The sequence below is a fragment of the Penicillium vulpinum genome, assembly GCF_028829585.1.
Source record: "Penicillium vulpinum strain IBT 29486 chromosome Unknown utg000001l_segment0_segment0, whole genome shotgun sequence".
In the NCBI taxonomy this organism is placed as follows: domain Eukaryota; kingdom Fungi; phylum Ascomycota; class Eurotiomycetes; order Eurotiales; family Aspergillaceae; genus Penicillium; species Penicillium vulpinum.
This window is the reverse complement of record NW_026643241.1, coordinates 4,467,166-4,490,339: the sequence shown is the minus strand read 5'-3', so window position 1 is coordinate 4,490,339 and position 23,174 is coordinate 4,467,166. Positions and strand designations below refer to the sequence as shown.

General features: G+C 47.7%; 8 protein-coding genes across 8 annotated transcripts; 4 read left to right on the top strand and 4 right to left on the bottom strand.

Annotated features, from left to right (window-relative positions):
• Positions 1–242: 242 nt before the first annotated feature.
• N7479_001624 (uncharacterized protein) lies at positions 243–3,860 on the top strand (the record flags this gene model as incomplete). The annotated part of the gene is made up of 3 exons (XM_057249321.1): positions 243–661; positions 730–2,293; positions 2,340–3,860. 3 exons carry the CDS (start codon positions 243–245, stop codon positions 3,858–3,860), a joined length of 3,504 nt encoding a protein of 1,167 aa, XP_057113753.1.
• Positions 3,861–6,244: 2,384 nt separating this feature from the next.
• Positions 6,245–10,046, bottom strand: N7479_001623 (uncharacterized protein; the record flags this gene model as incomplete). Its single annotated transcript, XM_057249320.1, has 3 exons — positions 6,245–8,158; positions 8,376–9,901; positions 9,962–10,046. The coding sequence occupies 3 exons, from the start codon at positions 10,044–10,046 to the stop codon at positions 6,245–6,247; spliced, it is 3,525 nt and encodes a 1,174-aa protein (XP_057113752.1).
• A 943-nt stretch (positions 10,047–10,989) lies between these two features.
• On the top strand, positions 10,990–11,758 carry N7479_001622 (uncharacterized protein; the record flags this gene model as incomplete). Its single annotated transcript, XM_057249319.1, has 2 exons — positions 10,990–11,468; positions 11,527–11,758. 2 exons carry the CDS (start codon positions 10,990–10,992, stop codon positions 11,756–11,758), a joined length of 711 nt encoding a protein of 236 aa, XP_057113751.1.
• An 844-nt stretch (positions 11,759–12,602) lies between these two features.
• On the top strand, positions 12,603–13,102 carry N7479_001621 (uncharacterized protein; the record flags this gene model as incomplete). The annotated part of the gene is made up of 2 exons (XM_057249318.1): positions 12,603–12,773; positions 12,803–13,102. The coding sequence occupies 2 exons, from the start codon at positions 12,603–12,605 to the stop codon at positions 13,100–13,102; spliced, it is 471 nt and encodes a 156-aa protein (XP_057113750.1).
• A 2,391-nt stretch (positions 13,103–15,493) lies between these two features.
• Positions 15,494–16,564, bottom strand: N7479_001620 (glycosyltransferase family 32 protein; the record flags this gene model as incomplete). Its single annotated transcript, XM_057249317.1, has 1 exon — positions 15,494–16,564. The coding sequence occupies one exon, from the start codon at positions 16,562–16,564 to the stop codon at positions 15,494–15,496; it is 1,071 nt and encodes a 356-aa protein (XP_057113749.1).
• A 545-nt stretch (positions 16,565–17,109) lies between these two features.
• N7479_001619 (uncharacterized protein) lies at positions 17,110–17,427 on the bottom strand (the record flags this gene model as incomplete). The annotated part of the gene is made up of 1 exon (XM_057249316.1): positions 17,110–17,427. One exon carries the CDS (start codon positions 17,425–17,427, stop codon positions 17,110–17,112), a length of 318 nt encoding a protein of 105 aa, XP_057113748.1.
• A 2,719-nt stretch (positions 17,428–20,146) lies between these two features.
• Positions 20,147–20,952, top strand: N7479_001618 (uncharacterized protein; the record flags this gene model as incomplete). The annotated part of the gene is made up of 2 exons (XM_057249315.1): positions 20,147–20,515; positions 20,578–20,952. 2 exons carry the CDS (start codon positions 20,147–20,149, stop codon positions 20,950–20,952), a joined length of 744 nt encoding a protein of 247 aa, XP_057113747.1.
• A 32-nt stretch (positions 20,953–20,984) lies between these two features.
• On the bottom strand, positions 20,985–21,202 carry N7479_001617 (uncharacterized protein; the record flags this gene model as incomplete). The annotated part of the gene is made up of 2 exons (XM_057249314.1): positions 20,985–21,017; positions 21,056–21,202. The coding sequence occupies 2 exons, from the start codon at positions 21,200–21,202 to the stop codon at positions 20,985–20,987; spliced, it is 180 nt and encodes a 59-aa protein (XP_057113746.1).
• Between the last annotated feature and the right edge of the window lie 1,972 nt (positions 21,203–23,174).

The window sequence follows — 23,174 nt, the reverse complement described above, 5'->3', positions numbered from 1 at the left end:
AGTTGTGCCTGGCGTAGCCAATGGTTGTAAGGGTTTCCACTTGGGCAGAAATGAACGACCCCTTGTGGTAGTCACGTGACTCAATCGATCGGGCAAGCGCCAATCAGGGTACAGTTTTGCTCTTAGCCTCACTTTGACGCCTTCCCCTCTTTGAGGGGCATAAGCTCTCTTTTGCCTTCATCCTTTGCGACGTATTACTTTTGACTTTTGATATTATTAATACCGTGGAAGGCTTGTTAACCATGGATCCTCTTTCGGGTGCAGCAAGTGTGATCGCAGTTATCCAGTTAACCGGAGGTATCGTGCAAATATGTGGAAAATATCTCAATAACGTCAAGAACGCAACGCAGGATATTCAGCGCTTCCAAGAGAAGATCGCCGCCCTTGCCCAAGTTCTTCAATCTCTCGATGAGCTGATCCGTGGATCTGATGGCAATGAACTTACTGCTACGCAAGACCTGGTCGACAATATTGCCAAATGCTCTTCAGCACTTACAAATTTAAAAGAGAAAATCAATCCGGAAACGACGCAAAGACGGATGAGGAAATGGGGCCTTCGAGCCTTGAAATGGCCGCTCGCACGGTCGGAGGTAGATTCTGCTATCATGGAGCTTGAGTGGTACAAAACAACATTTGCTTTGTCCTTACAGGTTGACCAAACGTAGGCTCCGGACCATAATCCGATCTCTTAATTATTTATATCAAAGGCCAACTCTAACACTGACTCAGGAGATCTACCAATTCGATCCACAAAAAGATAGACCTTAGCAAACTACAGACTGCAAAACAAGCAGCATTCGATTCCTACGACAATCAACATAGTGAATGTCTCCCGGGGACCCGGATTGACCTGCTTCGAGAAATCGACGAGTGGGCAAAATCGCCACACGGAAAATGTATATTCTGGTTGAACGGTATGGCAGGGACAGGAAAATCAACAATCTCCCAAACAGTTGCAAGCCGTCTTCAAGAGCAGGAGCTTCTCGGGGCCAGCTTCTTCTTTCGGAGAGGTGAAGAGGACAGAGGAACAGCAAAAAAGCTTTTCCCAACATTGACTGAGCAACTGGTCATCAGTATACCTCAAATGCTGCCTCGAGTTCAAAAGGCAATTGACGATGACCCTAATATTTCGGAAAAGGTGTTAAGAGAACAATTTGAAAAGCTTCTACTGGATCCACTATCTGGAATTGAGCAGCGCGAAGAGACCACAAGAAGAGTGATCGTGATTGATGCTCTAGATGAATGCGAGTTAGAAGATGATATAGGGATTATTCTCCGGCTCTTGCCACAAGTTCGAAAGTCAACTTCCGTGCAGCTACGGTTTTTATTGACAAGCAGACCTGAGTTGCCGATCAGGCTGGGCTTCGAAGGGATCATCGATGCCCATCAGGATTTGGTCCTACATGAGATCGAAAAGCCAGTGATAGAGCATGACATATCCTTGTATTTTGAGGATCAGTTCGTGCGCCTGAAACAGAGGCGCTCGTTTCCACCAGACTGGCCCGGAGACGCAGCTACTAAGGAATTGGTTGATAGGGCCGTCCCTCTATTCATTGCAGCTGCTACCCTATGTCGTTTTATCGGTGATGCAAAATGGAACCCTCAAAAGCGACTTGAAGCGATATTGACAGACCAATCAACCTATGTGTCCAAGATGGACAGCACATATATTCCCGTGCTAAAGCAACTTCTCACTGGCCAGAATGAAACAGAGTCACAGAAATTACTCGAAGAGTTCAAGGAGATAGTTGGGGTGATCATTATTCTTGCCACTCCGCTCTCGATCAACTCCCTTAGCCACCTAATAGACATAGAGTCAGATGATGTCAAATGTCGATTAGACCAGCTCCACTCGGTGCTCAGTGTACCAAACAATTTCGACACGCCAGTCAGGCTCCTCCATCTGTCATTCCGAGATTTTCTTTTGGATCACCACCAAGACAAAAGCAAATTCTGGATCGATGAAAAATATATAAACCAGTTTCTTGCAGAACGATGCCGTCAGATTATGCAGGACAGCCTGGAGAAAAACATCTGCAAACTGCCAAGCGAAGGCACGCAAAGGAATGAGATTAGCGATGATTCGATTCAGCATTATATACCTCCCCAACTGAAATACGCCTGTCAATACTGGGCGTATCATTTGTTACAATGCACGGACTTGTCTGGCATGATGCACAATGCTTATTTATTTCTCCAGGTGCACTTTTTGCACTGGGTGGAAGCAATGAGCCTACTGGGCTTTACGTCAGAAGTATTAGGTATTCTTGATCGCCTCCAAATGTCCATATCGGTAAGTTCCGAAGATAATCATACATGGTATGCACTAACAGCCTTAGGGTAACGACTCTTCCCTGATTTCGGATTTCCTTCACGATGCAAAGCGCTTTATTCTGAAAAATCGCCAGATAGTTGATCAGGCCCCCCTTCAAGTTTATTGTGCAGGACTTATATTTGCACCCCGAACGGGGATAATCCGTAGAGAGTTCAAGCGGTCGCTTCCTACTTGGATATGTCAGTTACCACAAGTTGAGGAAGGATGGAACGCGCTCACCCAGACCCTCGAAGGCCATTCTAGACCGGTTCGATCGGTGGCCTTCTCGCCCGACGGCCGCCTGCTGGCGTCCGGCTCTTATGATGAGACAGTGCGGCTCTGGGACCCGGCGACGGGCGCGCTCACCCAGACCCTCGAAGGCCATTCCAGCTCGGTTGGATCGGTGGCCTTCTCGTCCGACGGCCGCCTACTGGCTTCCGGCTCTAATAATGAGACAGTGCGGCTCTGGGACCCGGCGACGGGCGCGCTTACCCAGACCCTCGAAGGCCATTCCAGCTCGGTTGGATCGGTGGCCTTCTCGTCCGACGGCCGCCTACTGGCTTCCGGCTCTAATGATGAGACAGTGCGGCTCTGGGACCCGGCGACGGGCGCGCTTACCCAGACCCTCGAAGGCCATTCCAGCCCGGTTCGATCGGTGGCCTTCTCGCCCGACGGCCGCCTACTGGCTTCCGGCTCTTATGATGAGACAGTGCGGCTCTGGGACCCGGCGACGGGCGCGCTTACCCAGACCCTCGAAGGCCATTCTAGATCAGTTGGATCGGTGGCCTTCTCGCCCGACGGCCGCCTGCTGGCGTCCGGCTCTAATGATGAGACAGTGCGGCTCTGGGACCCGGCGACGGGCGCGCTCACCCAGACCCTTAAAGGCCATTCTAGACCGGTTCGATCGGTAGCCTTCTCGCCCGACGGCCGCCTGCTGGCGTCCGGCTCTGATGATAAGACAGTGCGGCTCTGGGACCCGGCGACGGGCGCGCTCACCCAGACCCTTAAAGGCCATTCCGGACCGGTTCGATCGGTAGCCTTCTCGCCCGACGGCCGCCTGCTGGCGTCCGGCTCTTATGATGAGACAGTGCGGCTCTGGGACCCGGCGACGGGCGCGCTCACCCAGACCCTCGAAGGCCATTCCAGCTCGGTTGGATCGGTGGCCTTCTCGTCCGACGGCCGCCTACTGGCTTCCGGCTCTAATGATGAGACAGTGCGGCTCTGGGACCCGGCGACGGGCGTGCTCACCCAGACCCTCGAAGTTGAAGAAATGGTCACTACGCTCCAATTTTCCCATAACGGTTTATACCTCCACACCAACTTAGGCGCCCTTTACATTCAATCTAGGTGTGTCATTCCTACGTCTCATCCGCCTCATGCGACTCTGGATATCTCTATTGAGCACAAGCAATGGATAACATTGAATGGCAAAAGGGTTCTATGGCTTCCTATCGAGTCTCGGCCTAGCTGTTTCAAGATTAACGGTAATGTACTTGCCCTAGGACACGTATCAGGGCGGATTTCGTTTGTCGAGTTTCGTATGTAGGAGTTAATGATTTTTGTTTCCGCTCTTTCCTTTATTTTCTAATCTCTTTATAAAAGAAGGGTCTGGGAGAAGATGAGAATTTATACGACTCTATCCTCTTTGAGGAATATTCTATAAAGTTCCAGTAATAACTAATAGAGTCGACAATCCATGTGACTAGCTAGGTTTTGCCACAGAGGCTGCTTAGTCAAGAAATCGCTACGTACTGTAACCACAGACTTCCCTACGCAGCATTCTGATATAATCTAGGTTAATGTCAACTCTGAATTTGGGCCCAAGAATTTATATTTTTGATGATATAGCTCGTATTATCTCTCAAATTAGAGCCATGGAAATTTTGCCCAATTCTCGACACAGTAGCGCCCTGGACTTAGCGCGGCTGGATAATAAACGTTGTAAAGCTGCCGTGTTAGTATTAGTTATCCGAGAGTAGTAGGACATAAGACGAAACGCGCTGGACGGACTAATCTGGCAACGACTACACCCTCAGTATCTGGAGTCCGCATGATGCCGTAGCTGCAGGAGCAGGCCCTGTTTGCTCATCCATTTGTACTTACAGTCCACGTAGCACCAGTCACCTGGCAGATCGTCCAGGAACCAGGTGCGAGGCGGCCCCCTCCGCATGATTTCCAGAAGCGAAGCCCACTATCGGCTTCCATGGAATTCCACTGAATTCTCGTACGTATTGTGTAATCTTACGAGCAAGATACAATACCATACTAAGGGCCTCTTAAGGTATCCCTCAATTTAATGCGGCCCGCTCAATAATTGATCTGCGCTAAGGCCTCGGCGGTGGGGCCAGAAAGAGTGACGAAGAGTGTATCTGTCAAGCCGATTTCGAGAACGACTGTACTATACTCTGGATACTGTGGCTCCAGGCTGGTCTTCGACGACTACGCCAGCATGCCGGAAATGGCCGATCGCACTTTGTTCCCGAGATCCTACAGCCTCGACACATCCCTCAAGGAAAGTATCGAACCCCTGCTCCGGGCTCTGTTCATACTTTCGCCAGTGACGCCTGATGAACGCCTTCAGCTCCGAGAAAAACTCCTCGATGGGATTTAAATCAGGCGAATAAGGTGGCAAATACATCAGCTTTACTCCAGCATCGGCACACATCTTTTTGATTTGGTCAGAATGGTGGAAGGATGCATTGTCCATGATGATCACGGATTTCGGTTCCGGCCACCTTCCACAGTGCTGAAGGAGCTGCTCGATAAAATCTTCGAACACAGCCGAATCAGTTGAGCCTTGAAATACACGAGAAAGCACAATGCCGTCTTGTGCGTACGCAGGCAAGATCTGGTATCGCTGGTCGCGATGAAATTTAGAGATCTGTAATGGCGTCTGGCCTAGCGGACACCACCCAGTACGTCTGCAACCAATCCTTTTATCACATCCCGACTCATCCACATATACCAGATGGTATGACTTGAACTCCGATATATTGTGGAGATAGTAATCGCGCAAATCAGCATTCTGTTCCTTTGCTCTCTGTCGAGCCACCTTCTTCGACCAGCCGACCGAGACAAGAGCCCGCTTGAGACTCGAGTTTGTCACCCAAGTATGAAACTCATCCCATAGAAACAGAACCATCTCATCCACATATAATCCGGGCTTCTCGAGAAGATGGTCACAGAGAGTCTGTATCATTGGCGGTGTAATGCTACGTCGCCGACCGACGCGAGTTGATGGAGCTCTGACATTGCCGAACAGGCGAAGGTTGTTGCGAATACTGATTATGGAGCGCTGGCTACACTCAGCAGCCGCGGCCATCTGTGATGTATTCAAGGATCCGCTATATATCATGTCACGAATCATCTCCAGTTTGGAGGGGGGAGCCGAGGCGCCATTTGCGCGGAGTCGCTGGAGGTTGACCATTATTGCGTTGGCACAACGGTGGAGAGCGGTTTTCTCCATGCTCACCCTGCTCACTCACCCCTCTGATCAGGGAGCGGACGAAATGATTTTTGATTGAACACCGGGGGGAGCTGGGGTATTGGGAAATGCACGTGACTGAGGGGCACTGCGGCTCCTGGGAAGCTATTTTGTCTTGGCGATCCGAAAGTTGCGGGTGTTGCTCACTGCGAACAACAGGAAGCAGACCGATATGTTTGACCTCAGAATTATATACTGTGCTCTTGAACATCACCTGCATGTACATTTGACCGAGTAGCTGTTCAATGTATTTACGGATCAGAATGATTAATAAAGAGTAGTTCTTCGAATAGAAAACTCAGTTGCGTAATATAAAGTGTGATCGTCAAGGGTGATTGAGTGATCCTAAACTTTGTCATTTTGTATATTGAGTAATCACCGGCACTTACGAGGAGCAATAGTTAGATAACGATGCAAATGCAAATCTCGGTTTGTAAAATGTCCGATTAAAGGCTAGAAATGGGATTCTGTTGTGAAAATGTAAGGAATATGAGACGACTCGATGAGCAGATTGCCAATGCGTTTGTCTGTTTGGCAAAATGGAAGGAACGTGAAGGGCGATAATCCGGAGGCAGCCATAGCAGGTTAAGACCATTATAGGTAATCCAGGAACTTTCCTGGCTTAATCCGTATCCATACTGCTTAAGCGGCAAGATGGAGTCGTCCGACACAGGCGTCATCGGACCTTTTGAGCCTATGTCATATGTGCCGTTATTTGTGCGCAGAAGATTGATATCATCGTTCTCGAATTGAAGAGAGTCGATGAAGGCAAGAAGAAGATTTGATTTACTCTGGCCACTAGCCGGATCCCAGATCCTGACTGTTTTATCCCTTGACGCTGATGCGAGTCTGCTTCCATCTGGCGACCAGGCAATCGACCAGACCCAATCACTATGCCCCTCGAAGGTTGATATACTCTGGCCGGTAACCGGATCCCAGGTCCTAACTGTTTTATCACAAGACGCTGATGCGAGTTGGCTTCCATCTGGCGACCAGGCAATCGATATGACCGAATTACTATGCCTATTGAGAGTTGATATACTCTGGCCGGTAGCCGGATCCCAGATCCTGACTGTCCTATAAACAGACGCTAATGCGAGTCGGCTTCCATCTGGCGACCAGGCAATCGATGTGACCGTACCACTATGCTCATCGAGGGTTATTATATTCTGGCCGGTAGCCAGATCCCAAATCCTGACTGTCTTATCCACAGACGCTGACGCGAGTCGGTTTCCGTCTGGCGACCAGGCAATCGATATGACCGAGCCAATATGCCTATCGAGAGTTGATATGCTCTGGCTAGTAGCCGGATTCCAGATTCTAACAGTGTTATCATAAGACGCTGATGCAATTTGACTTCCATCTGGCGACCATGCAATCGATATGATCTCCTCACTATGCTCATCGAGAGTTGATATGCTCTGGCCAGTAGCCGGATCCCAGATCCTGACCATCCCATCACCAGATGCTAATGCGAGTCGGCATCCATCTGGAGACCAGGCAATCGACCAGAGCGAACCACTATTCCTACCGAGAGTTGATATGCTCTGGCCGGTAGCCGGATCCCAGACCCTGGCTGTTTTATCTTCTGACACCGATGCAAGTCTGCTTCCATCCGGCGACCAGGCAATCGAGTTGACCCAGGCGCTGTGCCCCTCAAGGATTAATAAAGCCTGGCGGGTAGCCGGATCCCAGGTCCTGGCTGTGTTATCATTAGACGCTGATGCGAGTCTGCTTCCATCTGGCGACCAGGCAATCGAAATTATCTCACTACCATGCCCATCAAGAGTTGATATATTCTCGCTGGTAACCGGATCCCAGATCCTCACTGTCTTATCATTTGACGCCGATGCGAGTTGGCTTCCATCTGGCGACCAGGCAATCGATGTGACCGAACCAATATACCCCTCAAGGGTTGAAATGCTCTGACTGGTAGCCCGATCCCAGATCCTGACTGTCTTATCATCTGACGCCGATGCGAGTCGGCTTCCATCTGGCGACCAGGAAATTGACATGACCGTACCACTATGCTCATCGAGAGTTGATATGCTCTGGCCGGTAGCCGGATCCCAGATCCTAACTGTCTTATCACCTGACGCCGATGCGAGTCGGCTTCCATCTGGCGACCAGGATATTGACATGACCGTACCACTATGCTCATCGAGAGTTGATATGCTCTGGCCGGTAGCCGGATCCCAGATTCTGACTGTCTTATCGTGAGATGCTGATGCGAGTCGGCTTCCATCTGGCGACCAGGCAACCGACGTGACCCCATCACTATGACCCTCAAAAGTTTGAAAACAGGGACTCCATTCTTCTGTCTTCACAGGATCATTCAGAACCCATTCTGGTCTTTGATCCTGAAAGGACAACCTTGTGAGACTCATTAATGGGCTAAATATAAGAGGCGAGTAATATACTTGCAGAGGGCTGCTTTCTATCGCCGTTCTATGATATCGAATAAACCTAGAGGCGTCTCGAGCTCGATTCAAAAGCATACCTGACTCTTTTCTCTCCTGTTTAAGTGCCCCCCTTGTCAGAAGAAAAGATCATCTCTATAATATTTTTACCACTCACCTCAATCAACATCTCGAGCTTTTGCATCACTTGGATGCCATCCGAAACACTTCCCAAAATACTAAGAGCTTCGAGCCAGTGGAGGAGTTTCTGCTGCAGAAACGTATCCACGCGACCTCTGTCACAAACTCCCAGCTCACAAGCTTCATTAAGTAGTCTAGCTTCAAGATGGTCCATCCAGTAGACACATGAGTATTCCACCGCTGCTAGTGGATTTGGGCTAGGTTTGCAGATATCCTTCGTGTGGATTCCAGGTGATTTGATATTCCAGATATCCCGTTGAAGTGTCTTGAAAATAACGTCGAGAGATCGTACAAATATCATGTCGTGTTCAGCCTCTATACCTTTAGGAAGTATCTCACTGAGTGCTTCCTTGAGTAAAAATTCCTTTGCAGACTGATGAACAAACACAATAGTATGTTCCCGTAACGTGAAAAAAGATCCACAGATTGCGATTATCTCTTCAAGAGAAACAAGATTATCGTAAACTTCATCCGGTAGTTTAATAAATGAAGTTAGTTCGTGTAGCGTAATAGGCCGAAAAACTGTTGACATGATTGCCAGTATCTTCTTGCAGAGCTCGGCATCTTCAGATTCGCAAACCTGGCTAATCATTCGACCATATAGAGCCTCCAACCCAGGAGGAAATAATTTTAGCTTCTTCAGTACATTGAATCGTATCTTTTCGAGATTCTGACACACCAAGGCCACCCAGAGGAAGGTACCTTGCGAGTTTGACGATAGGTAGGATTGAACGCCGTCGCGAGTTTTTTCGCTGTAACTTTTCGCTTTGGCCAATTCGTCAACTTTATGCTGAATAAATTGATTCACTGCTTCAGACACAGACGCCTCGTTCAGCTCTAATGAGATTGGAGCTAGCTGGGTAGCAATTTCAAGTCGCTCAGTGATTTCAGGCCAGTTGCGGCTAGAAACAACCCACTTTATCTGTGGATTGACTGAGGATTCCTGGACAATTAAGTCTAGAAGGGTACGGAGCCCACTGGTGCACTCATCTAAGGCATCGATTACCAAATAAGTCATCTGCAGTTTCGGGTCGTTTAGAATGTCCCTGAAGATTGTTGACAGTGCGCTCCATGCATTGACATCCTCAAAGACAGTCTTTCCTGCATAGTCGTACCGAGTTCGCACATGGTGGAGAAGAGATGGGTTCTTCTTGACAAGTAAATATATCAAACCCCTCAGGACAGATGTAGCACTGTTGATCCGCATGTCGGTAGCCTGACAGAAAAAGAACGAGATACTCGCATTATCCCCATACAATCCCGTCAGCTCTTCGATGACACCACAGAGGAGCATCGTCTTGCCTTTACCAGGATCACCCTTGATCCAGAGAAGGCGATTTCTCTCGCTGTCTTGCCATTGTTTGAACTCTTTGTTGTCTAGAATCCAGCGATATGAGTCTTTGAGTAGCCCGCCCTTGTCATTTTTGATACGTTTTTTATCATCGACAGGGTTGGTGGCATGCAAATCACGAAGACATTCTTGATTCAGCGTTTCGGATTGTACTGAAGCCGATCACTATTACTAGCCGTAGATTACAGTCACATCTATTTCTTACTGCTTACCAATAGTGACATTTCCAATGTTGCCGTTTATCATCCCTGCCTGAAAACCAGAGCTTTTTTCGCCTTGGGAAATCGTAGTTGCCATGGCCGTTGCGTAAGAGTTTTGAGGAGGCTCAAATCCACGCTTGGATCTCCCAATCCCCAGTCTACCCCGCTATCAGGTGATCTGATTCGAGACAGAAATCGCCCGCCTTGATCATATTCCCTTATGATCACCTTGAGAGATGATGTGTCTTTCCATTTACATTATTCAGGAGTCCAATACGTGAACTTAGCGCCATCTTCCTCGAAGATGCCGCAGAAGACCAACGCTCTAATCAAAGTGACGAACCTTGTGGTCAACCGTAGCGTAACGATTGTACTGTGTTTCAGAAAGGTTACAGCTCCGCATACTTGTAATTTATCCTTACGAAATATTTCAAGACCCATTAATAGACTAAACCAAAGGGGGACTAGCGTGTTTCAGAATAAAGTTCAGAAAAGAAAAGAAAAGAAAACAAAGATGAAGCTGATTTCGAGCGGCCCTGTAAACTTCGTGGTCTACAGTTGCTTTGATTTGGACAATCGGGTTGGCCGTTGTGCTTCTGCTGATTGCGGTCTTTGGAGTTGTCCTATACTGCTGGCTGTTATTTAAAGTTGGCCGCGTACGAGGAAATACCACCAGCTGCAATTATTTGGTCTGCCCACCTGGATGATCTTGTTATATTTCGCTATTCGGTCGGTGAACAATCAACTTGTTCAGCACAACGTAGTTATGGTCGAGTCCGTGAATGGGCCGTTGTATACTCATTCAGCTTAAATCAAGTATGCAGCAACTTTCGCGTTTTATCAGAAGCCATTCGTTTCTGACTTCGGAAACCAGACCATGCAAGGCTCACCGTAAGGCAAAAATGAGGCTTCCCCTACAGTAGAAGCTGGACCTAGTTTGACCAAGTACTGTAGCGGCCTTTCCCTACGGACTATTTGAAGAACTGAGAAAGTTCCTTGTTGATTTGCCTCCTTATGGTAACCCTGAAATTTCCTTGGTCATGGCCTTCGTTGTGGACAATCATATAAGTATGCCAGTGAAGATAGGATCGGAAAAGCCTCCACTTCCTGGAATAAACCCTGTGCTTGTTCCACCTTGCTCAGCTGCGGATGTGACACCGGGGGTGTGTAGAGCCAACCAGGTACACCATACCAATGAAACTACCTATGCCAGAATGCTTAGGGAAGAAGCCCAAATGGCCATGCGTTTCAGTATCACGGTTGGTGCGGCTAATTGGGCACTGCTGGCCGGCTATCTAATCATTCCCGGCACGTTCACTTCATTGCAGACCTCAAACCAGATTGAAAAGACATTACAAAACAACAGCGCCGGCCGTGCAGTTCTACATATGATCCAGAACCCCCCATTACTCGCTATTGCGTGCTTGCTTTTTGTTAGTGGAATTGCGGCTCTCATGTGGCTGATGCATTTCCCAAAGCTCAGGGGAAACTACCCCTGGCTGATCAACAAAGTGTTTGTGTAAGTGAGCAAATCCTAAATAAGTAAGAAGCCAGAAGCAAATCTAACCCTGAACTAGACCCCTATGCCTACATGCTGCTGCCGGGCTGCTGACCACTGTCATCAATGTCTGTACGTCTCAAGGTGGGGATTGGTCGGTAATGGCTATTATTACAACTGTTGTTACTGGAGCAACTCTTCTAATCTGTTCAGCACTTCTTGCGCTTTACAATTTTTTCAAGCTAGAGCGGATCAGAAAAGAAGATGAGGATATTCGGCGTTCTCGAGCCTCCATAGCTCCTGATACGTGATGAAAGAGTTTTTAGACCGAAGAAGGGCGTGTAGTCTGAAGTATCAATGTTGCATTGAGACTGGTATTTCCCATCTTCTTCTTCTTTTTGATTCTACCCTTGTGCAAGCCTTTGCCTGTAGAGTTTAGGCGTGAAATCTCACAAAGAGTCTGAATGTGTACGTAGATCTTTGGGTACTTCCCGATACTTCTCTCCTTCATCATGTCGCACAACATTGCTTCTTGTTCAGTTTTCCGATTCCCAATTACTATTCATCACGTGTCCGTATCGACTAATAACATTGGTCCGAGCCCAGAAAAATAGCATGTTCAATCGTAAATGCGATTTTCGTACAGAAGCCCTCGACGGTCAGTAAATTGAAGGTCGGCTAAATGAACCTCTATGACGCTACTCTTGCTCAAGAGCAAATACTATCTATGTGAGGCTGGATGGAGCTCCAGGCCAAGTCAGTGTAATCGTAAAGTGGGCAGATCTTCAGGACCAGATGCACAACCTGATACCGTATGAGTCCAATATACCCAATAAATGAGTTCTTGAGGTCAGTACTTCTGCGTGCGTTGACAAGCAGCCTACTGAGCATCGTCGCAAATAATATTCAGATGAGATATCTAGTGGCAAGTGGAGGGTGGGGGGTGCTAGTGGTTAAGAAGAGGGGTCAAGAGCGGTCAAGAGCGGTCAAGAGCGGTCAAGAGCGGTCAAGAGCGGTCAAGAGCGGTCAAGAGCGGTCAAGAGCGGTCAAGAGCGGTCAAGAGCGGTCAAGAGCGGTCAAGAGCGGTCAAGAGTGGTCAAGAGCGTTGGGATGTAAATCTGGGGTCTCTCCTGATCCTTGGGCCCTGCACAGCAGATGTGCTACTACAACGAGAAGTTGTTCGGTGATTACATTGCCCTATTGGTGGACCGCATTTTTGCCAATTGTTGCAAACCAGCGGTCACTGCCTACTTGAACACGTCGTACATCCAGTCGGTTCCACCAACAGCTCCGATACTTCTTCGAGCATGGCCTGTTAGGGTGGAAGTTTGCAAGATTTACTTGAAAGGCTACAGATTTCAGCAAAGGTTCCTCAAGACTGGACCGAGGCGACCAAAACGGTTGCTTTGTTTATAAAGCCGAAGGATCAGAGTTCTGAGTGTCGCAGGTACATGGAAACCGACTCGCATCGAGGTCCTCTGATAAGACAGTCAGGATTTGGGATCCGGTCGCCAGCCAGTGCGTGTCAATCACCCAAGGATGGGGTGATATGTTTAGCTCAATTGCCTGGTCGCAAGATGGAAGTCGACTCGCATCAGAGTCCTCTGACAAGACAGTCAGGATTTGGAATCCAGCCAATGTGTATTGACTCTTAAAGGATGTAGCGGTTGGGTCCTCTCAATTGCCTGGTCGCAAGATGGATGCTGACTCGCATCACATCAGTGTCAGATGATAAGTTGAACCTTGGGTCTGGCTGGCCGGTCCGCCTCACCGCGAGTACTGGTCCGGCTGGACCTTTGACAGGTGCAGACCAAAGAGCAGTCTTATTGGAAAATGCCTAATAACACATCATAGGGCATATGGAATATCTCTACGGCTCAGTAGTTTCGAACAGTTTACCCCCTAGACGCTTAGCCTTGTCGTCGCTCCCGGCCAAGTCTGTCTACAGCCATCTGCCGGGGATAGATACGCTTGGTCGGTGACGGAATCCAAGAAGAGTCTACTGCAGTCGAACTTGGGCAGTAGAACGCGCCCACTATCGGAGACTAGGAGCAGGCTTCCTGCCCTCGTGCGCTCAGATGTTTTCTTTCATCTCAGCTCTCTATTTCTCGTCTCTGGCTTGGAATTCTGCCGCTTGCGGTCCTCATTGCCCTGAGCCCCGTGAGGTTATATTCTGTGCTCCCCCTAGCGATATACAGGCACCTCTCCGTGGTGCTAGGGATCAGTTCTCAGTGATCGCAAGTCGATACCCGAGGAAGCTAAGTCATGCTCAAAACCTGTTTACTACCTTGTTTCTCTTAATCCGCGCACAGCGGTCGTATCTCGAGCTTTCCCATATGCACTTACAAGTCTGAATAATAAGTTTCTAGTTTGCACTGTACAGTACTGACATTTTGAAGCTATCCTCTGTGTCTGCCTCCCACGAGCCCCCGATCGAAATCATGAATTCTCTGTTGCAGGGCTATCACCCCGTTTACAAGCCCTATCCTCTGGGGGTGGAGGTGGAGTCTCTTCTGCTTTTGAGCCCTACACAACAGATGTGCTACTACAATGGGAAATTGTTTGGCGGATACATTGCCCTATTGATGGACTGTATCATTGCCGATTGTTGCAAACCAGCGGTGACAACCTATCTGAACACGTCTTATCTCCAATCAGTTCCACCAACAGTTCCGATACTTCTTCGTGTATGGCCTGATAGGGTTGAAGGTCGCAAGATTTTCCAAAAAGGGTCCCTCCAGATTCCAGGAAAGGCTTCTCAAGATTGGATTGAGGCGGTCAAAACGCAAGCTTTGTTTTTAGGGCCGAAAGATTCGGAATAAGGGCCATCGTCTTTGGCGATGGGTTCCTGGGAGGGAGTGAATTCGTTATTGATGATTCACGTATACATTATGTACAGTGACTATTCATAAATCTTAACACCCTTCTGGCCCCACCTAGATACCGCCTTTATATGTGGTTTACACCGCCTTACAGAACTCACAAATAAAAGCTATTTCAGTAGCTACAGCGCAGATTTCACGGTCATAGGGATGCTAGCGTACTGGGTGGAAGTTAGATTGAGACCCAGGGATGGTATACACCATGCTAGATTTTATAGTATGAATTTCATAGAGGCTTTAGACCGGCAGTATATTATATAATCAGGGATGTGGGGCCAGAGGGTGTTAAGATTTATGAATAGTCACTGTACTTTATATACAGCCTGGATAGTAATCTCAATTCCCAAAAAAAACCAGCAAAAAATGTATTAATTATGCAGTTGCGATGGATTCGTATGTTTGTATTGTTTGATATATAATGGGGGCCCAGTATGGGCCTAAATGGGCCCTATGGGCTCAGGGTATAAGCCCATAACCCATCGATGGGCCCGAAGGATAGGCCCAAAGCCCAACCCATTAGTGGGCTGGGTTGGGCTGGGCTTTGGGCTTTGTGGGCTTTGCAGAGGCCTTCTAATGATATACAACGTGCAAACACCATTTTCAGCCAAAATCATGATACAGACGCGCTCGAAATCAGTTTCACCTTTTTACTCTCTTTAATTCTTTACTGCCATTTGTATGGAGATGAAAAGCTTCATTTTTGACAGTTGCAGTATTAATAAATTTACTATACACTGTATAGAGCGGTGTAAAAGGCGGTGCTAAACAAGGCACTCAGGCATCAATTCCCACCCCCAGAAGGGGTTTTGAACCCTGAGTCCTACAAGTCTTCGTAGACATAAAGAATCGGGCCCGCAATCGGTGGTTACAGTGACACGAAAAAGATTTTTGGATTAGCCAGGGAAGTCTGTTTAATAAGCCTATCTACCTATAGAGTTCTTTTCTGGCATTTTTACCTGTTTTTTCACTCTTAAAATAGCAAGACTACGCTTCTGGAAGAGTTTTTGTACCAAGCACCTATGACTGACACTCTCATCGTATTTCTGCTGACAGCAGCGCTGGAAACTGAAGTTGTCCATGAACAGATAGGGACCATTCAATTTCTCTGGTCCGTTCCATTTTTCTGAAAGCATCTGCAGATTCTATTATCTTCTATATTTATGTCTAGTTTGACCTCTTGTCATGCCTCCACGATCCTCGAAATTTATGCTGTACGAATGCCTCCTCTGGAATCGATCCGTCATTTGTACTGTTGGAATGTGACTGGCCCATCCCAAACCCATCGATTGGCAGTATCAAGATATCGCCCACAAGCCTCGGTTCCGACAATCCACTCAAGTTGCTCAACGATATCAGGTCCGGCTCATACTGCTGCAATTGTCGAAAGACGCCATCTGTCCAAGCAGATGGTCCAGTCAATTTCATGACTTCCGATGAACTGACATGGAGGTCCGAGAATGTTGTTTTTCTTGCAGTTGTGAAGTTTTTCAGGGTGGTCACAACCCAATCTAGCATGTAGCTGAAGAGGGGATGCCCAGGAGTTGCAGCAATGGTCCACTGGCAAAATTGCATATCGGGATGAACCTCGCCCCAGTTAGGCCCATCAAGGCGATCAAATTCAATCCCTAGAACAACTCGAGCGTGTTTCTGATATTTTTCAGGTACCCACAAATCAATGGACTTCAAGTTAACGGTATCGAGATCCGAATAGACACCGCCTTTGACTGATAAAATCAGGTACCTCAGCAGGTCTGACTTCATTCCGGTGTTCTTGAGCTCTTTGAAGATTCTCAACAAAGTTGGATTTTCCTGAAAGTGCTGGCGCACGAGTGCTTCTGCTCCTTCGTCTCCAACCAAGGTGTATTCGAAGTCGCGGTTATGAGCCAGCCAAGAGACGACATCTGATAGTTGCTTAGGGTTCACTTCAAAATTGTTTGTGCTGACATCCGGCGGGCTGAGATATATTTGCCATATATTTCGTGGAAATAAAGAGACCCAGGCCTGAGTTGGAAGCACTTGGTTCGTTTCGTTGTTGGTGCTTGACTCGGTCGGAGGATCGACATGATACTGGAGGGAATAACGAATTAGGGCGGCCACCAAAAGCAGCCACAAGACAATCAATAGCCCGAATTTTAGTATATGCTTCTGAAGCCTCGAAAACCGGAAAATGCTTTCAAGGCGCACCACAAAATATAGGAATAATGAGGGGAACCGTTCTAGCCGCTCCTTGAACATCTTGCCGAATCGCTGCAGAATGAGTGTCATGGAGAATAAGGTAGAAAGATATGTCAACGATCACATACAGGTTTGTTGCGGCTTTTATCTATATTTGCAGACTGGGCCTTCCGCAGAATTTGGTATACATGCGCTTCGCGGGAGACTTCTTTCCACAGCCCCGATGTGGTTCCTTTTCCAATCACAGTGTAGCTATATTCAACACAAGTAAGTTTAAACGGCGTATGCCCCGCAACCGCCAAGAGGTGTGCATCGGTCAATGTTTTTGTCCAGTTGCGCGTTAAGTAAACGGACCAAATCTTTTTAGGTCATCGGATGTTGGGGATTGAATTTGCTTCGATGATGGAGCATCACATTTGGACAGCAGTCATCTAACACACCGCCAGACTACAATCCGAGTAAACATCGTTGGGTGCAAAATTGCGCATCGTGATATCGGGCCTGGTTGCCTTGATTATTTCTCGCGTCCCGTTGACGATCTGCTCGTTGGGTAGATGGGGAGGATGTAACTTGGCTGAAGCCCCGTTTGCGGCCAATTGCTTGGTTCAAATCGGAGCCTGATGAGTCTGGCGATTGGGAGCGACGCTGTACAGCCGAGGGTGCACAGCTGGTCTGAGATCTTGTAGCACTCGGTGAGCCGCTGCCTTTAGAGAATCCGGTGGAGATGGCGGCGGTTCATAAGCTGAACCGGAATCAAGACTCGTGTACTTTAAGGTTGTTCTATCGGAGTGGGGAAGAGTCTGCGGCAGTTCTGCTTTAGGAATCTGGGAATGAGTGTGGTCAAAGCTGGTCGTCCAAAGAGGAAGCTCTGGTCGTGCGGAATTTCGCCATTCTTGGCCACGCACAGGTGAATCAAAGGCCATTAAACACAGGCAGAGTGTTTTTGCAACAGAAATCTTCGGTTACCTTTTTCCAATAAACTTCAAGAAGACAGCTTACAAGGACATCTTCTGCATCCCCGAATGAGAACCGAGTTAAGTTGTTGACTGACTATGGCTTCGATCAAGATCGTTCATCCATCGGTCGATGGCGTTTATATCCCATTGTCTATTGGCGAATTTTATATAGGGGTATTGCTTGCTTGTAAAGAAGATTTTATGTTCGATGGCGCGGAGAGAACGATCGTATTCTCGACGCAGAAGCAGGTGGCGGACCGTCGTACCCCGCTAACCCTGTGCGTCTGATTAAGTCAGTCCAGAGTAAGCTCTGCTCCTCTAATGCAGTGTCCGCCATAGTCACTTGGCGCTTTGAAGGGTATTGACCTATGTGTCACCTGACCTTATACTTCACTTTTCTTGCAAGTGATAGCCTAGAAAGAGAGAAGGCTCTCGCCGAAGAGTTTGAGAAACAAAAAGAAGTTATTGTCCAAGATGGGTATTCCGTGTTAGAGGCTAAGATCGGGAACGATCAAAAAAGAATGGAATCACCTAAAACAGAAATATCAGTTTATTGATGACCTCGCGCAGTCAAGAGGGACAAGAAGAGTATGGTTTGGCCGTAACGGGTAACCTGTCGCTGCGGTCTTATACGGAACGCATTAGACCGTAGCGTCAGATAGAGCCCGTCCGCGCTCTCTTGTAGGGAGGTAGTGTGTCTGTATTGCAGTGGTTTCTATATACAGAGGGAAGGCGGGAGGGACAAAATCGAGCCTTGACTGCGTGAGAGATGACGAGCTACCACCAGAGGCAAGCAATTGACTCTTGTGAGGCCGTTGTATGAGGGAAGAAGCCCTCAGTAATGTCGGTGACTCGGTGTAGATGTCACGTGAGGCAACCCCGGTAAAACTGAGATTCTGTAAGGATCGCATGGTTTCTATTGGATAGTACTAGCTAGCGAATATATCTCATCTAATTACTAAGCCGATACTAACCTCTGGGTTTTGATCCCTGCACCCCAAAAATCTGCATTTGCACCCCAATTATATAATCATATGATTATGTAATTAATTATCATCGTAACAAACAGGGTAAAGGTCACATGACTATCAATCTATCTATCAATCTCCTATAGCAACCATTGTTTGCTACGTATTTTAAGATCCTGATACCAAAGATAGCAATATCTCAGCTATATGATTTGGTGAGGGCTTATATATCTGATCATACTATCAGATTAATCTATCACTAACGCGAATTAGCCCTATGAACTAGCCCAATTGGGTAGTGTTCCGGGTATTTTACTCGCTCTATAGGGCTTCTATACAAATCCCATTTATCTGATCTTATCAGATCAAATACGCCAATTGGATTCCGTGATATCGATATTTTCTGGTATATCAGAGCAATTCCAAGCGCTTAATTGGTCCTAATCCTCCCTCCGAGTATACCGCAGTTAAAACGGGACGCAAATTGCCTATTTAGGCAGCAGGGGCGCCCGAAGAAGAAGCGGAAGGCGCTGAGTAGGTGCTCGGGCTGTGGAGAGAGCAATTATACGTTTAAAAGCTGCCTAATGAGGAAGAATTGAGGCTTTTGTATAGTAGATTTGACAGATGAGGTTGCTAATCATGTGATTTTGCTCCTGTTTATTCCGACAATTGTATTATGTAATTTAGCTGATTATCTAATGGGGTGCAAATGGAGATTTTTGGGGTGCAGGGATCAAAACCCTTTTGGAACCTCTTTGTGGGATTACTAAGCCCTGCCTTTAGTAATCCCTCTTCCTGAGAGCACTTCCTTGGCGAGGCCAAGGACTCGGCCTCAGGCACCAAGCAGTAAGCAAACCCTGCAAACTGCTTGGGAGCACAAAACTACTCCCTTGAAGGGAAGGGGGTTGTTCATTTTGAGAGACAAATAATCATGTACGTACGGAGCTTGTTGAACCTTTTGAGAAATACCAATAGAGGTTATATTATGCTCTCAACTCTGACGTCATAAGCGAGACTCTCTACTGTAAAGCCGGACTTCGTTGAATTTGGAGGAGCAAGAGACTCATTTGAAAAAAGCCGAAGATAAACCGGGGATTTTGATTGGTTAATGTTAAGATGATCCAACGAGCATTGATCAGCGTTATATGCCGGGTTGGGATGTTGAATCATAGCACGTGACACTGGCTCTCAGATCTCGTAGGCAGATAAACACCCCCTAAGAATTCAAAAAGCGGTTCTTCACTCGCGACCAAATCATCTCAAATTCTCGCCCTGATTCCCGTGGCCCATCTTATGGCAGCTAGTATCACTCTACCCGGGAGTGTCTTCGATGAGCCTCCTCTTACACCGCCGCCAACAGCAGAGAAAGTCTTGCCGACAAACGCCAGACGTGTCTTAAAACACCTTGGAAGACTTTATCGCGCACATCATCAGCTGAATCCCTGGTGGGAGGTGCGACTCGGACCACAGATTTATAACCAAGTACTGAGTGCCCTGAGCGTCAATAAATCTCTTCAAGCTTACGTGGAGGAGAAGATACGGTGAGTACGCTACGATTGCCTACTAGAGACACAGATAATATCTGAACATTCATTCCAGGTACGACTACGATATTCGTCGTCATCGTTTTATAGTCCGAATGCCATGCCCCTTACATGATGTTTTTTCTGCGAACGTAGCAGACGGCATATTACAACAAATCAGACAATTCCAACGACATGACAGCCCTACCGGGGAGTTCGCTCGAGGACTCAAGCACTACGCGACATCACGAATTTTTTTTGCCTGAAGAAACAGATGATAGAAAGCAGGTATTCACCAGACGTGAGCCAGATACATCATTTGGGCATGATGGAGTACTTTACCCTGGTGTGATCCTCGAGGTTTGCTATTCGCAGAAGAGCAAAAGTATCTCTTATCTGGCGGATGATTATATACTGAATACAGATGGAAGTATAAACATGGTTATTGCCTTGGATATCGATTATCGGGGCTCTCAAAAAGCAAGTTTTACCGTCTGGCGACCGGACTACCTCAAAGCGAACGGTGTGAAGGAGCTTCGCGCAAAGGCTATGATCGAAGCAGATGTATGTATTCTCCCAATGACCTTAAGTTAAAATTAAATAAAAAGATAACCTAATCGATCTAGGTCTTTCGAAATGACGATGGATCCCCGGCCGAAGGGGTGGCCTTGCAAATTCCTCTGCGAGATTTCGCACCAAAGGAGCTGTCGCAAAGCTATGGTGACATGGACCAGGTTATAAGCATCTCGTCTCGACAACTTTGTGATTTCCTCTCAAGTGCGGAAAGCAGGCAGCGGGTGCAGACCCAACAGGCAGGAGTTGTTAATCGTAGTGATCCTGGCACTTTGAAACGACGGCGACCCCGAACGCCATCGGAGCATCCAAGTTCCGAAGACGAAAGACAGTTCAATCAAAGAATCCGTGGCAATAAGCGTAATAGCCAAAGCAGTGATTATCGCCCGGGCTCCTCGTCTGGAGACTCGACGACACTGAAGATGTAATGAGCAAAGACCGAGAGACGTTTCCTTTTATATTATATCTCTCTTGTCGTTTTCTCAAAGGAATCCTGGGAAAAGTGATAATTCGTGTCCTACAATGTCATACCAAGTAACTCCCCTCAATAAGCGTGATTCCCGAGGCAAAAATCTGAGTCATGCGTTGAACCATGCGTGTGAAAATTGGACGTTCGGATTGCCAAGGCCGGTTTTCTGGGCGAGGTAGTTGGTTGATATCTGCGTAGCGGTCAGTCATGCCTTATGACACAATGGTAATACTAGCATACCGTGTATATTTCTTGGACTGACCCCTTGCAGGGGATTCTCGCTTCGCTGATTCAACTGAGTATGGTATTGATCCGCTGTTGCTTGATTTCCATATTCAGATCCAAGGAAGCTCGTCATACCAAACGTGTGGCGAGGAGCTGGAAAGCTATCTCTTGAAAAATCCTCTGGATTTCCGGCTTCATGAAACAAATTGTCGTCGTTAGAATCTATTCCAGTTGTAACTAAGTCCTGTCCATCACCGGTAGGAATTCTGGGATCCTTGCAAGTCGTCTTTGAGATATTTGCGTCGTCTGGATATTGCAAGCCAAATTCATATATAGCTAGTACAATTCTGAATTCTGAATTTGAACTTGATATACCTAGTGGAAGATCGTAATACAGCGATTACAGAGGCCGATAAGATGGGCTTTAATGGGGGCCTCATGGGCCCCCATTAGTGGGCTACGGGTTGGGTCGGGTTTCCAAGGTTAGGCCTATAGCCCACTGCGGGTTGGGCTTTGGGCCTAGGGTGGGGGCCTATTTGTGGGCTTTGCGGAAGTCTACGAGTCAACGGGAAGCTCTCACCAGCAGAAAGCGATCTAGATGGCTTCGTAGACCCATTTGAAAGATAAAGTATTGACACAAAATAATACGATGCGATCGATGGCTGGATCACCGCAGTGTTTCTGCTCCCAGGCGACTGGATGGCGTGGCAGCCCAGGCCGGGCAGAACAAGCTGGGCGTCGGATCGAGCGGTATCTCCGGTAACAGGAAAGGGGGCAGTGCGTCGGACTGAAAGCCAATGCGCAGGTGACGGTGGGGGCGAGGAAAAAAGGGGGCAGAGAGGGAAAGAGAAGGGAAAGTGCGTCGACAAGTCGAGGGGAGAGGAGGGCCAGCGGCGTTATATAGATAGATGGCAGATGGCCGGGGCGGTAAAAGCGGCCAGGGACTGGGCTAACCAAAACGGGGGCAGGGTAAGGGCGCCAAACCCAAAGGAGCAGGGGTATGGTGGAGACGGGCAGGCGGTCGGAGACGGCAGGAGGGCGGTGCAATAGGAGCCGTTTGTGGCGCCCCGCCCCGCTCACCGTGTCAACTGTAGTCAATAATGAAGAGAATTGCTAACTCGCGATGTCTGATTTTCTGGAATGCTTAAGCAAATGGCCGTTGCCGTTTTTATCAATGATGGTAGCTCCAATTTTATACCCACAGAGCCTATCCTCGGCGAGGGACCAACTATGCAGGTGTATCTGTTTTATTCTTTGAGGTCACCAGAAGGACTGCGTGACATCTAATCACCAAAGCCGTGGGCGTATATAGACTTGATATATGGATGGAGCGAAAAATGGAGTAATTTCTATTCTCTCTGAACTAAAAGAAAGTTTGCTGACTACTAGCATCGTATATGCTTTATTCAAGTGAGACCACACCCGTGCAGCGGGCGTTTTGATTTAGAAGTGGAAAGCGGGACCTTCAGAGTGATGGATATCATTGAGACAGTGAACACACCTCCTTTACGATGGCCTTACCTATAGCATGGTATCTAGAAAGACTGAACCCGTACCGACGAGGCCGGTCTAGGCCCCCGTGAAACCATTGAGTAGTCGCGTATTTCGATAATTACCTGTCGCCTGAAAGCCGGCACGAAAGGCCAAAGCTTTTTGGTGGCTGAAGCACCGCAGACTTGTGCCATGGGTAAGTAATTTGGTAATAACTATCCAGCAGTGCATCCTTTCATCTTTAAGTAGCATTAGCACAAGCCCGTAGTATTGCTGATTCCCTGGGCTAGGGATGGGCTCTTCAATTTTGTTCTTGGTAGCCATCACTAGAGAATGATAAGCAGTAGGTAACAGGCCACGGAGAAAAATCTGCTGTTACAGTCCCATATTGCACTTAGAGAACCTGATCGCTGTACACAAACAAGCTCAAAGCCTGGTATAGTATCAATTGAAATATCTTTCTAT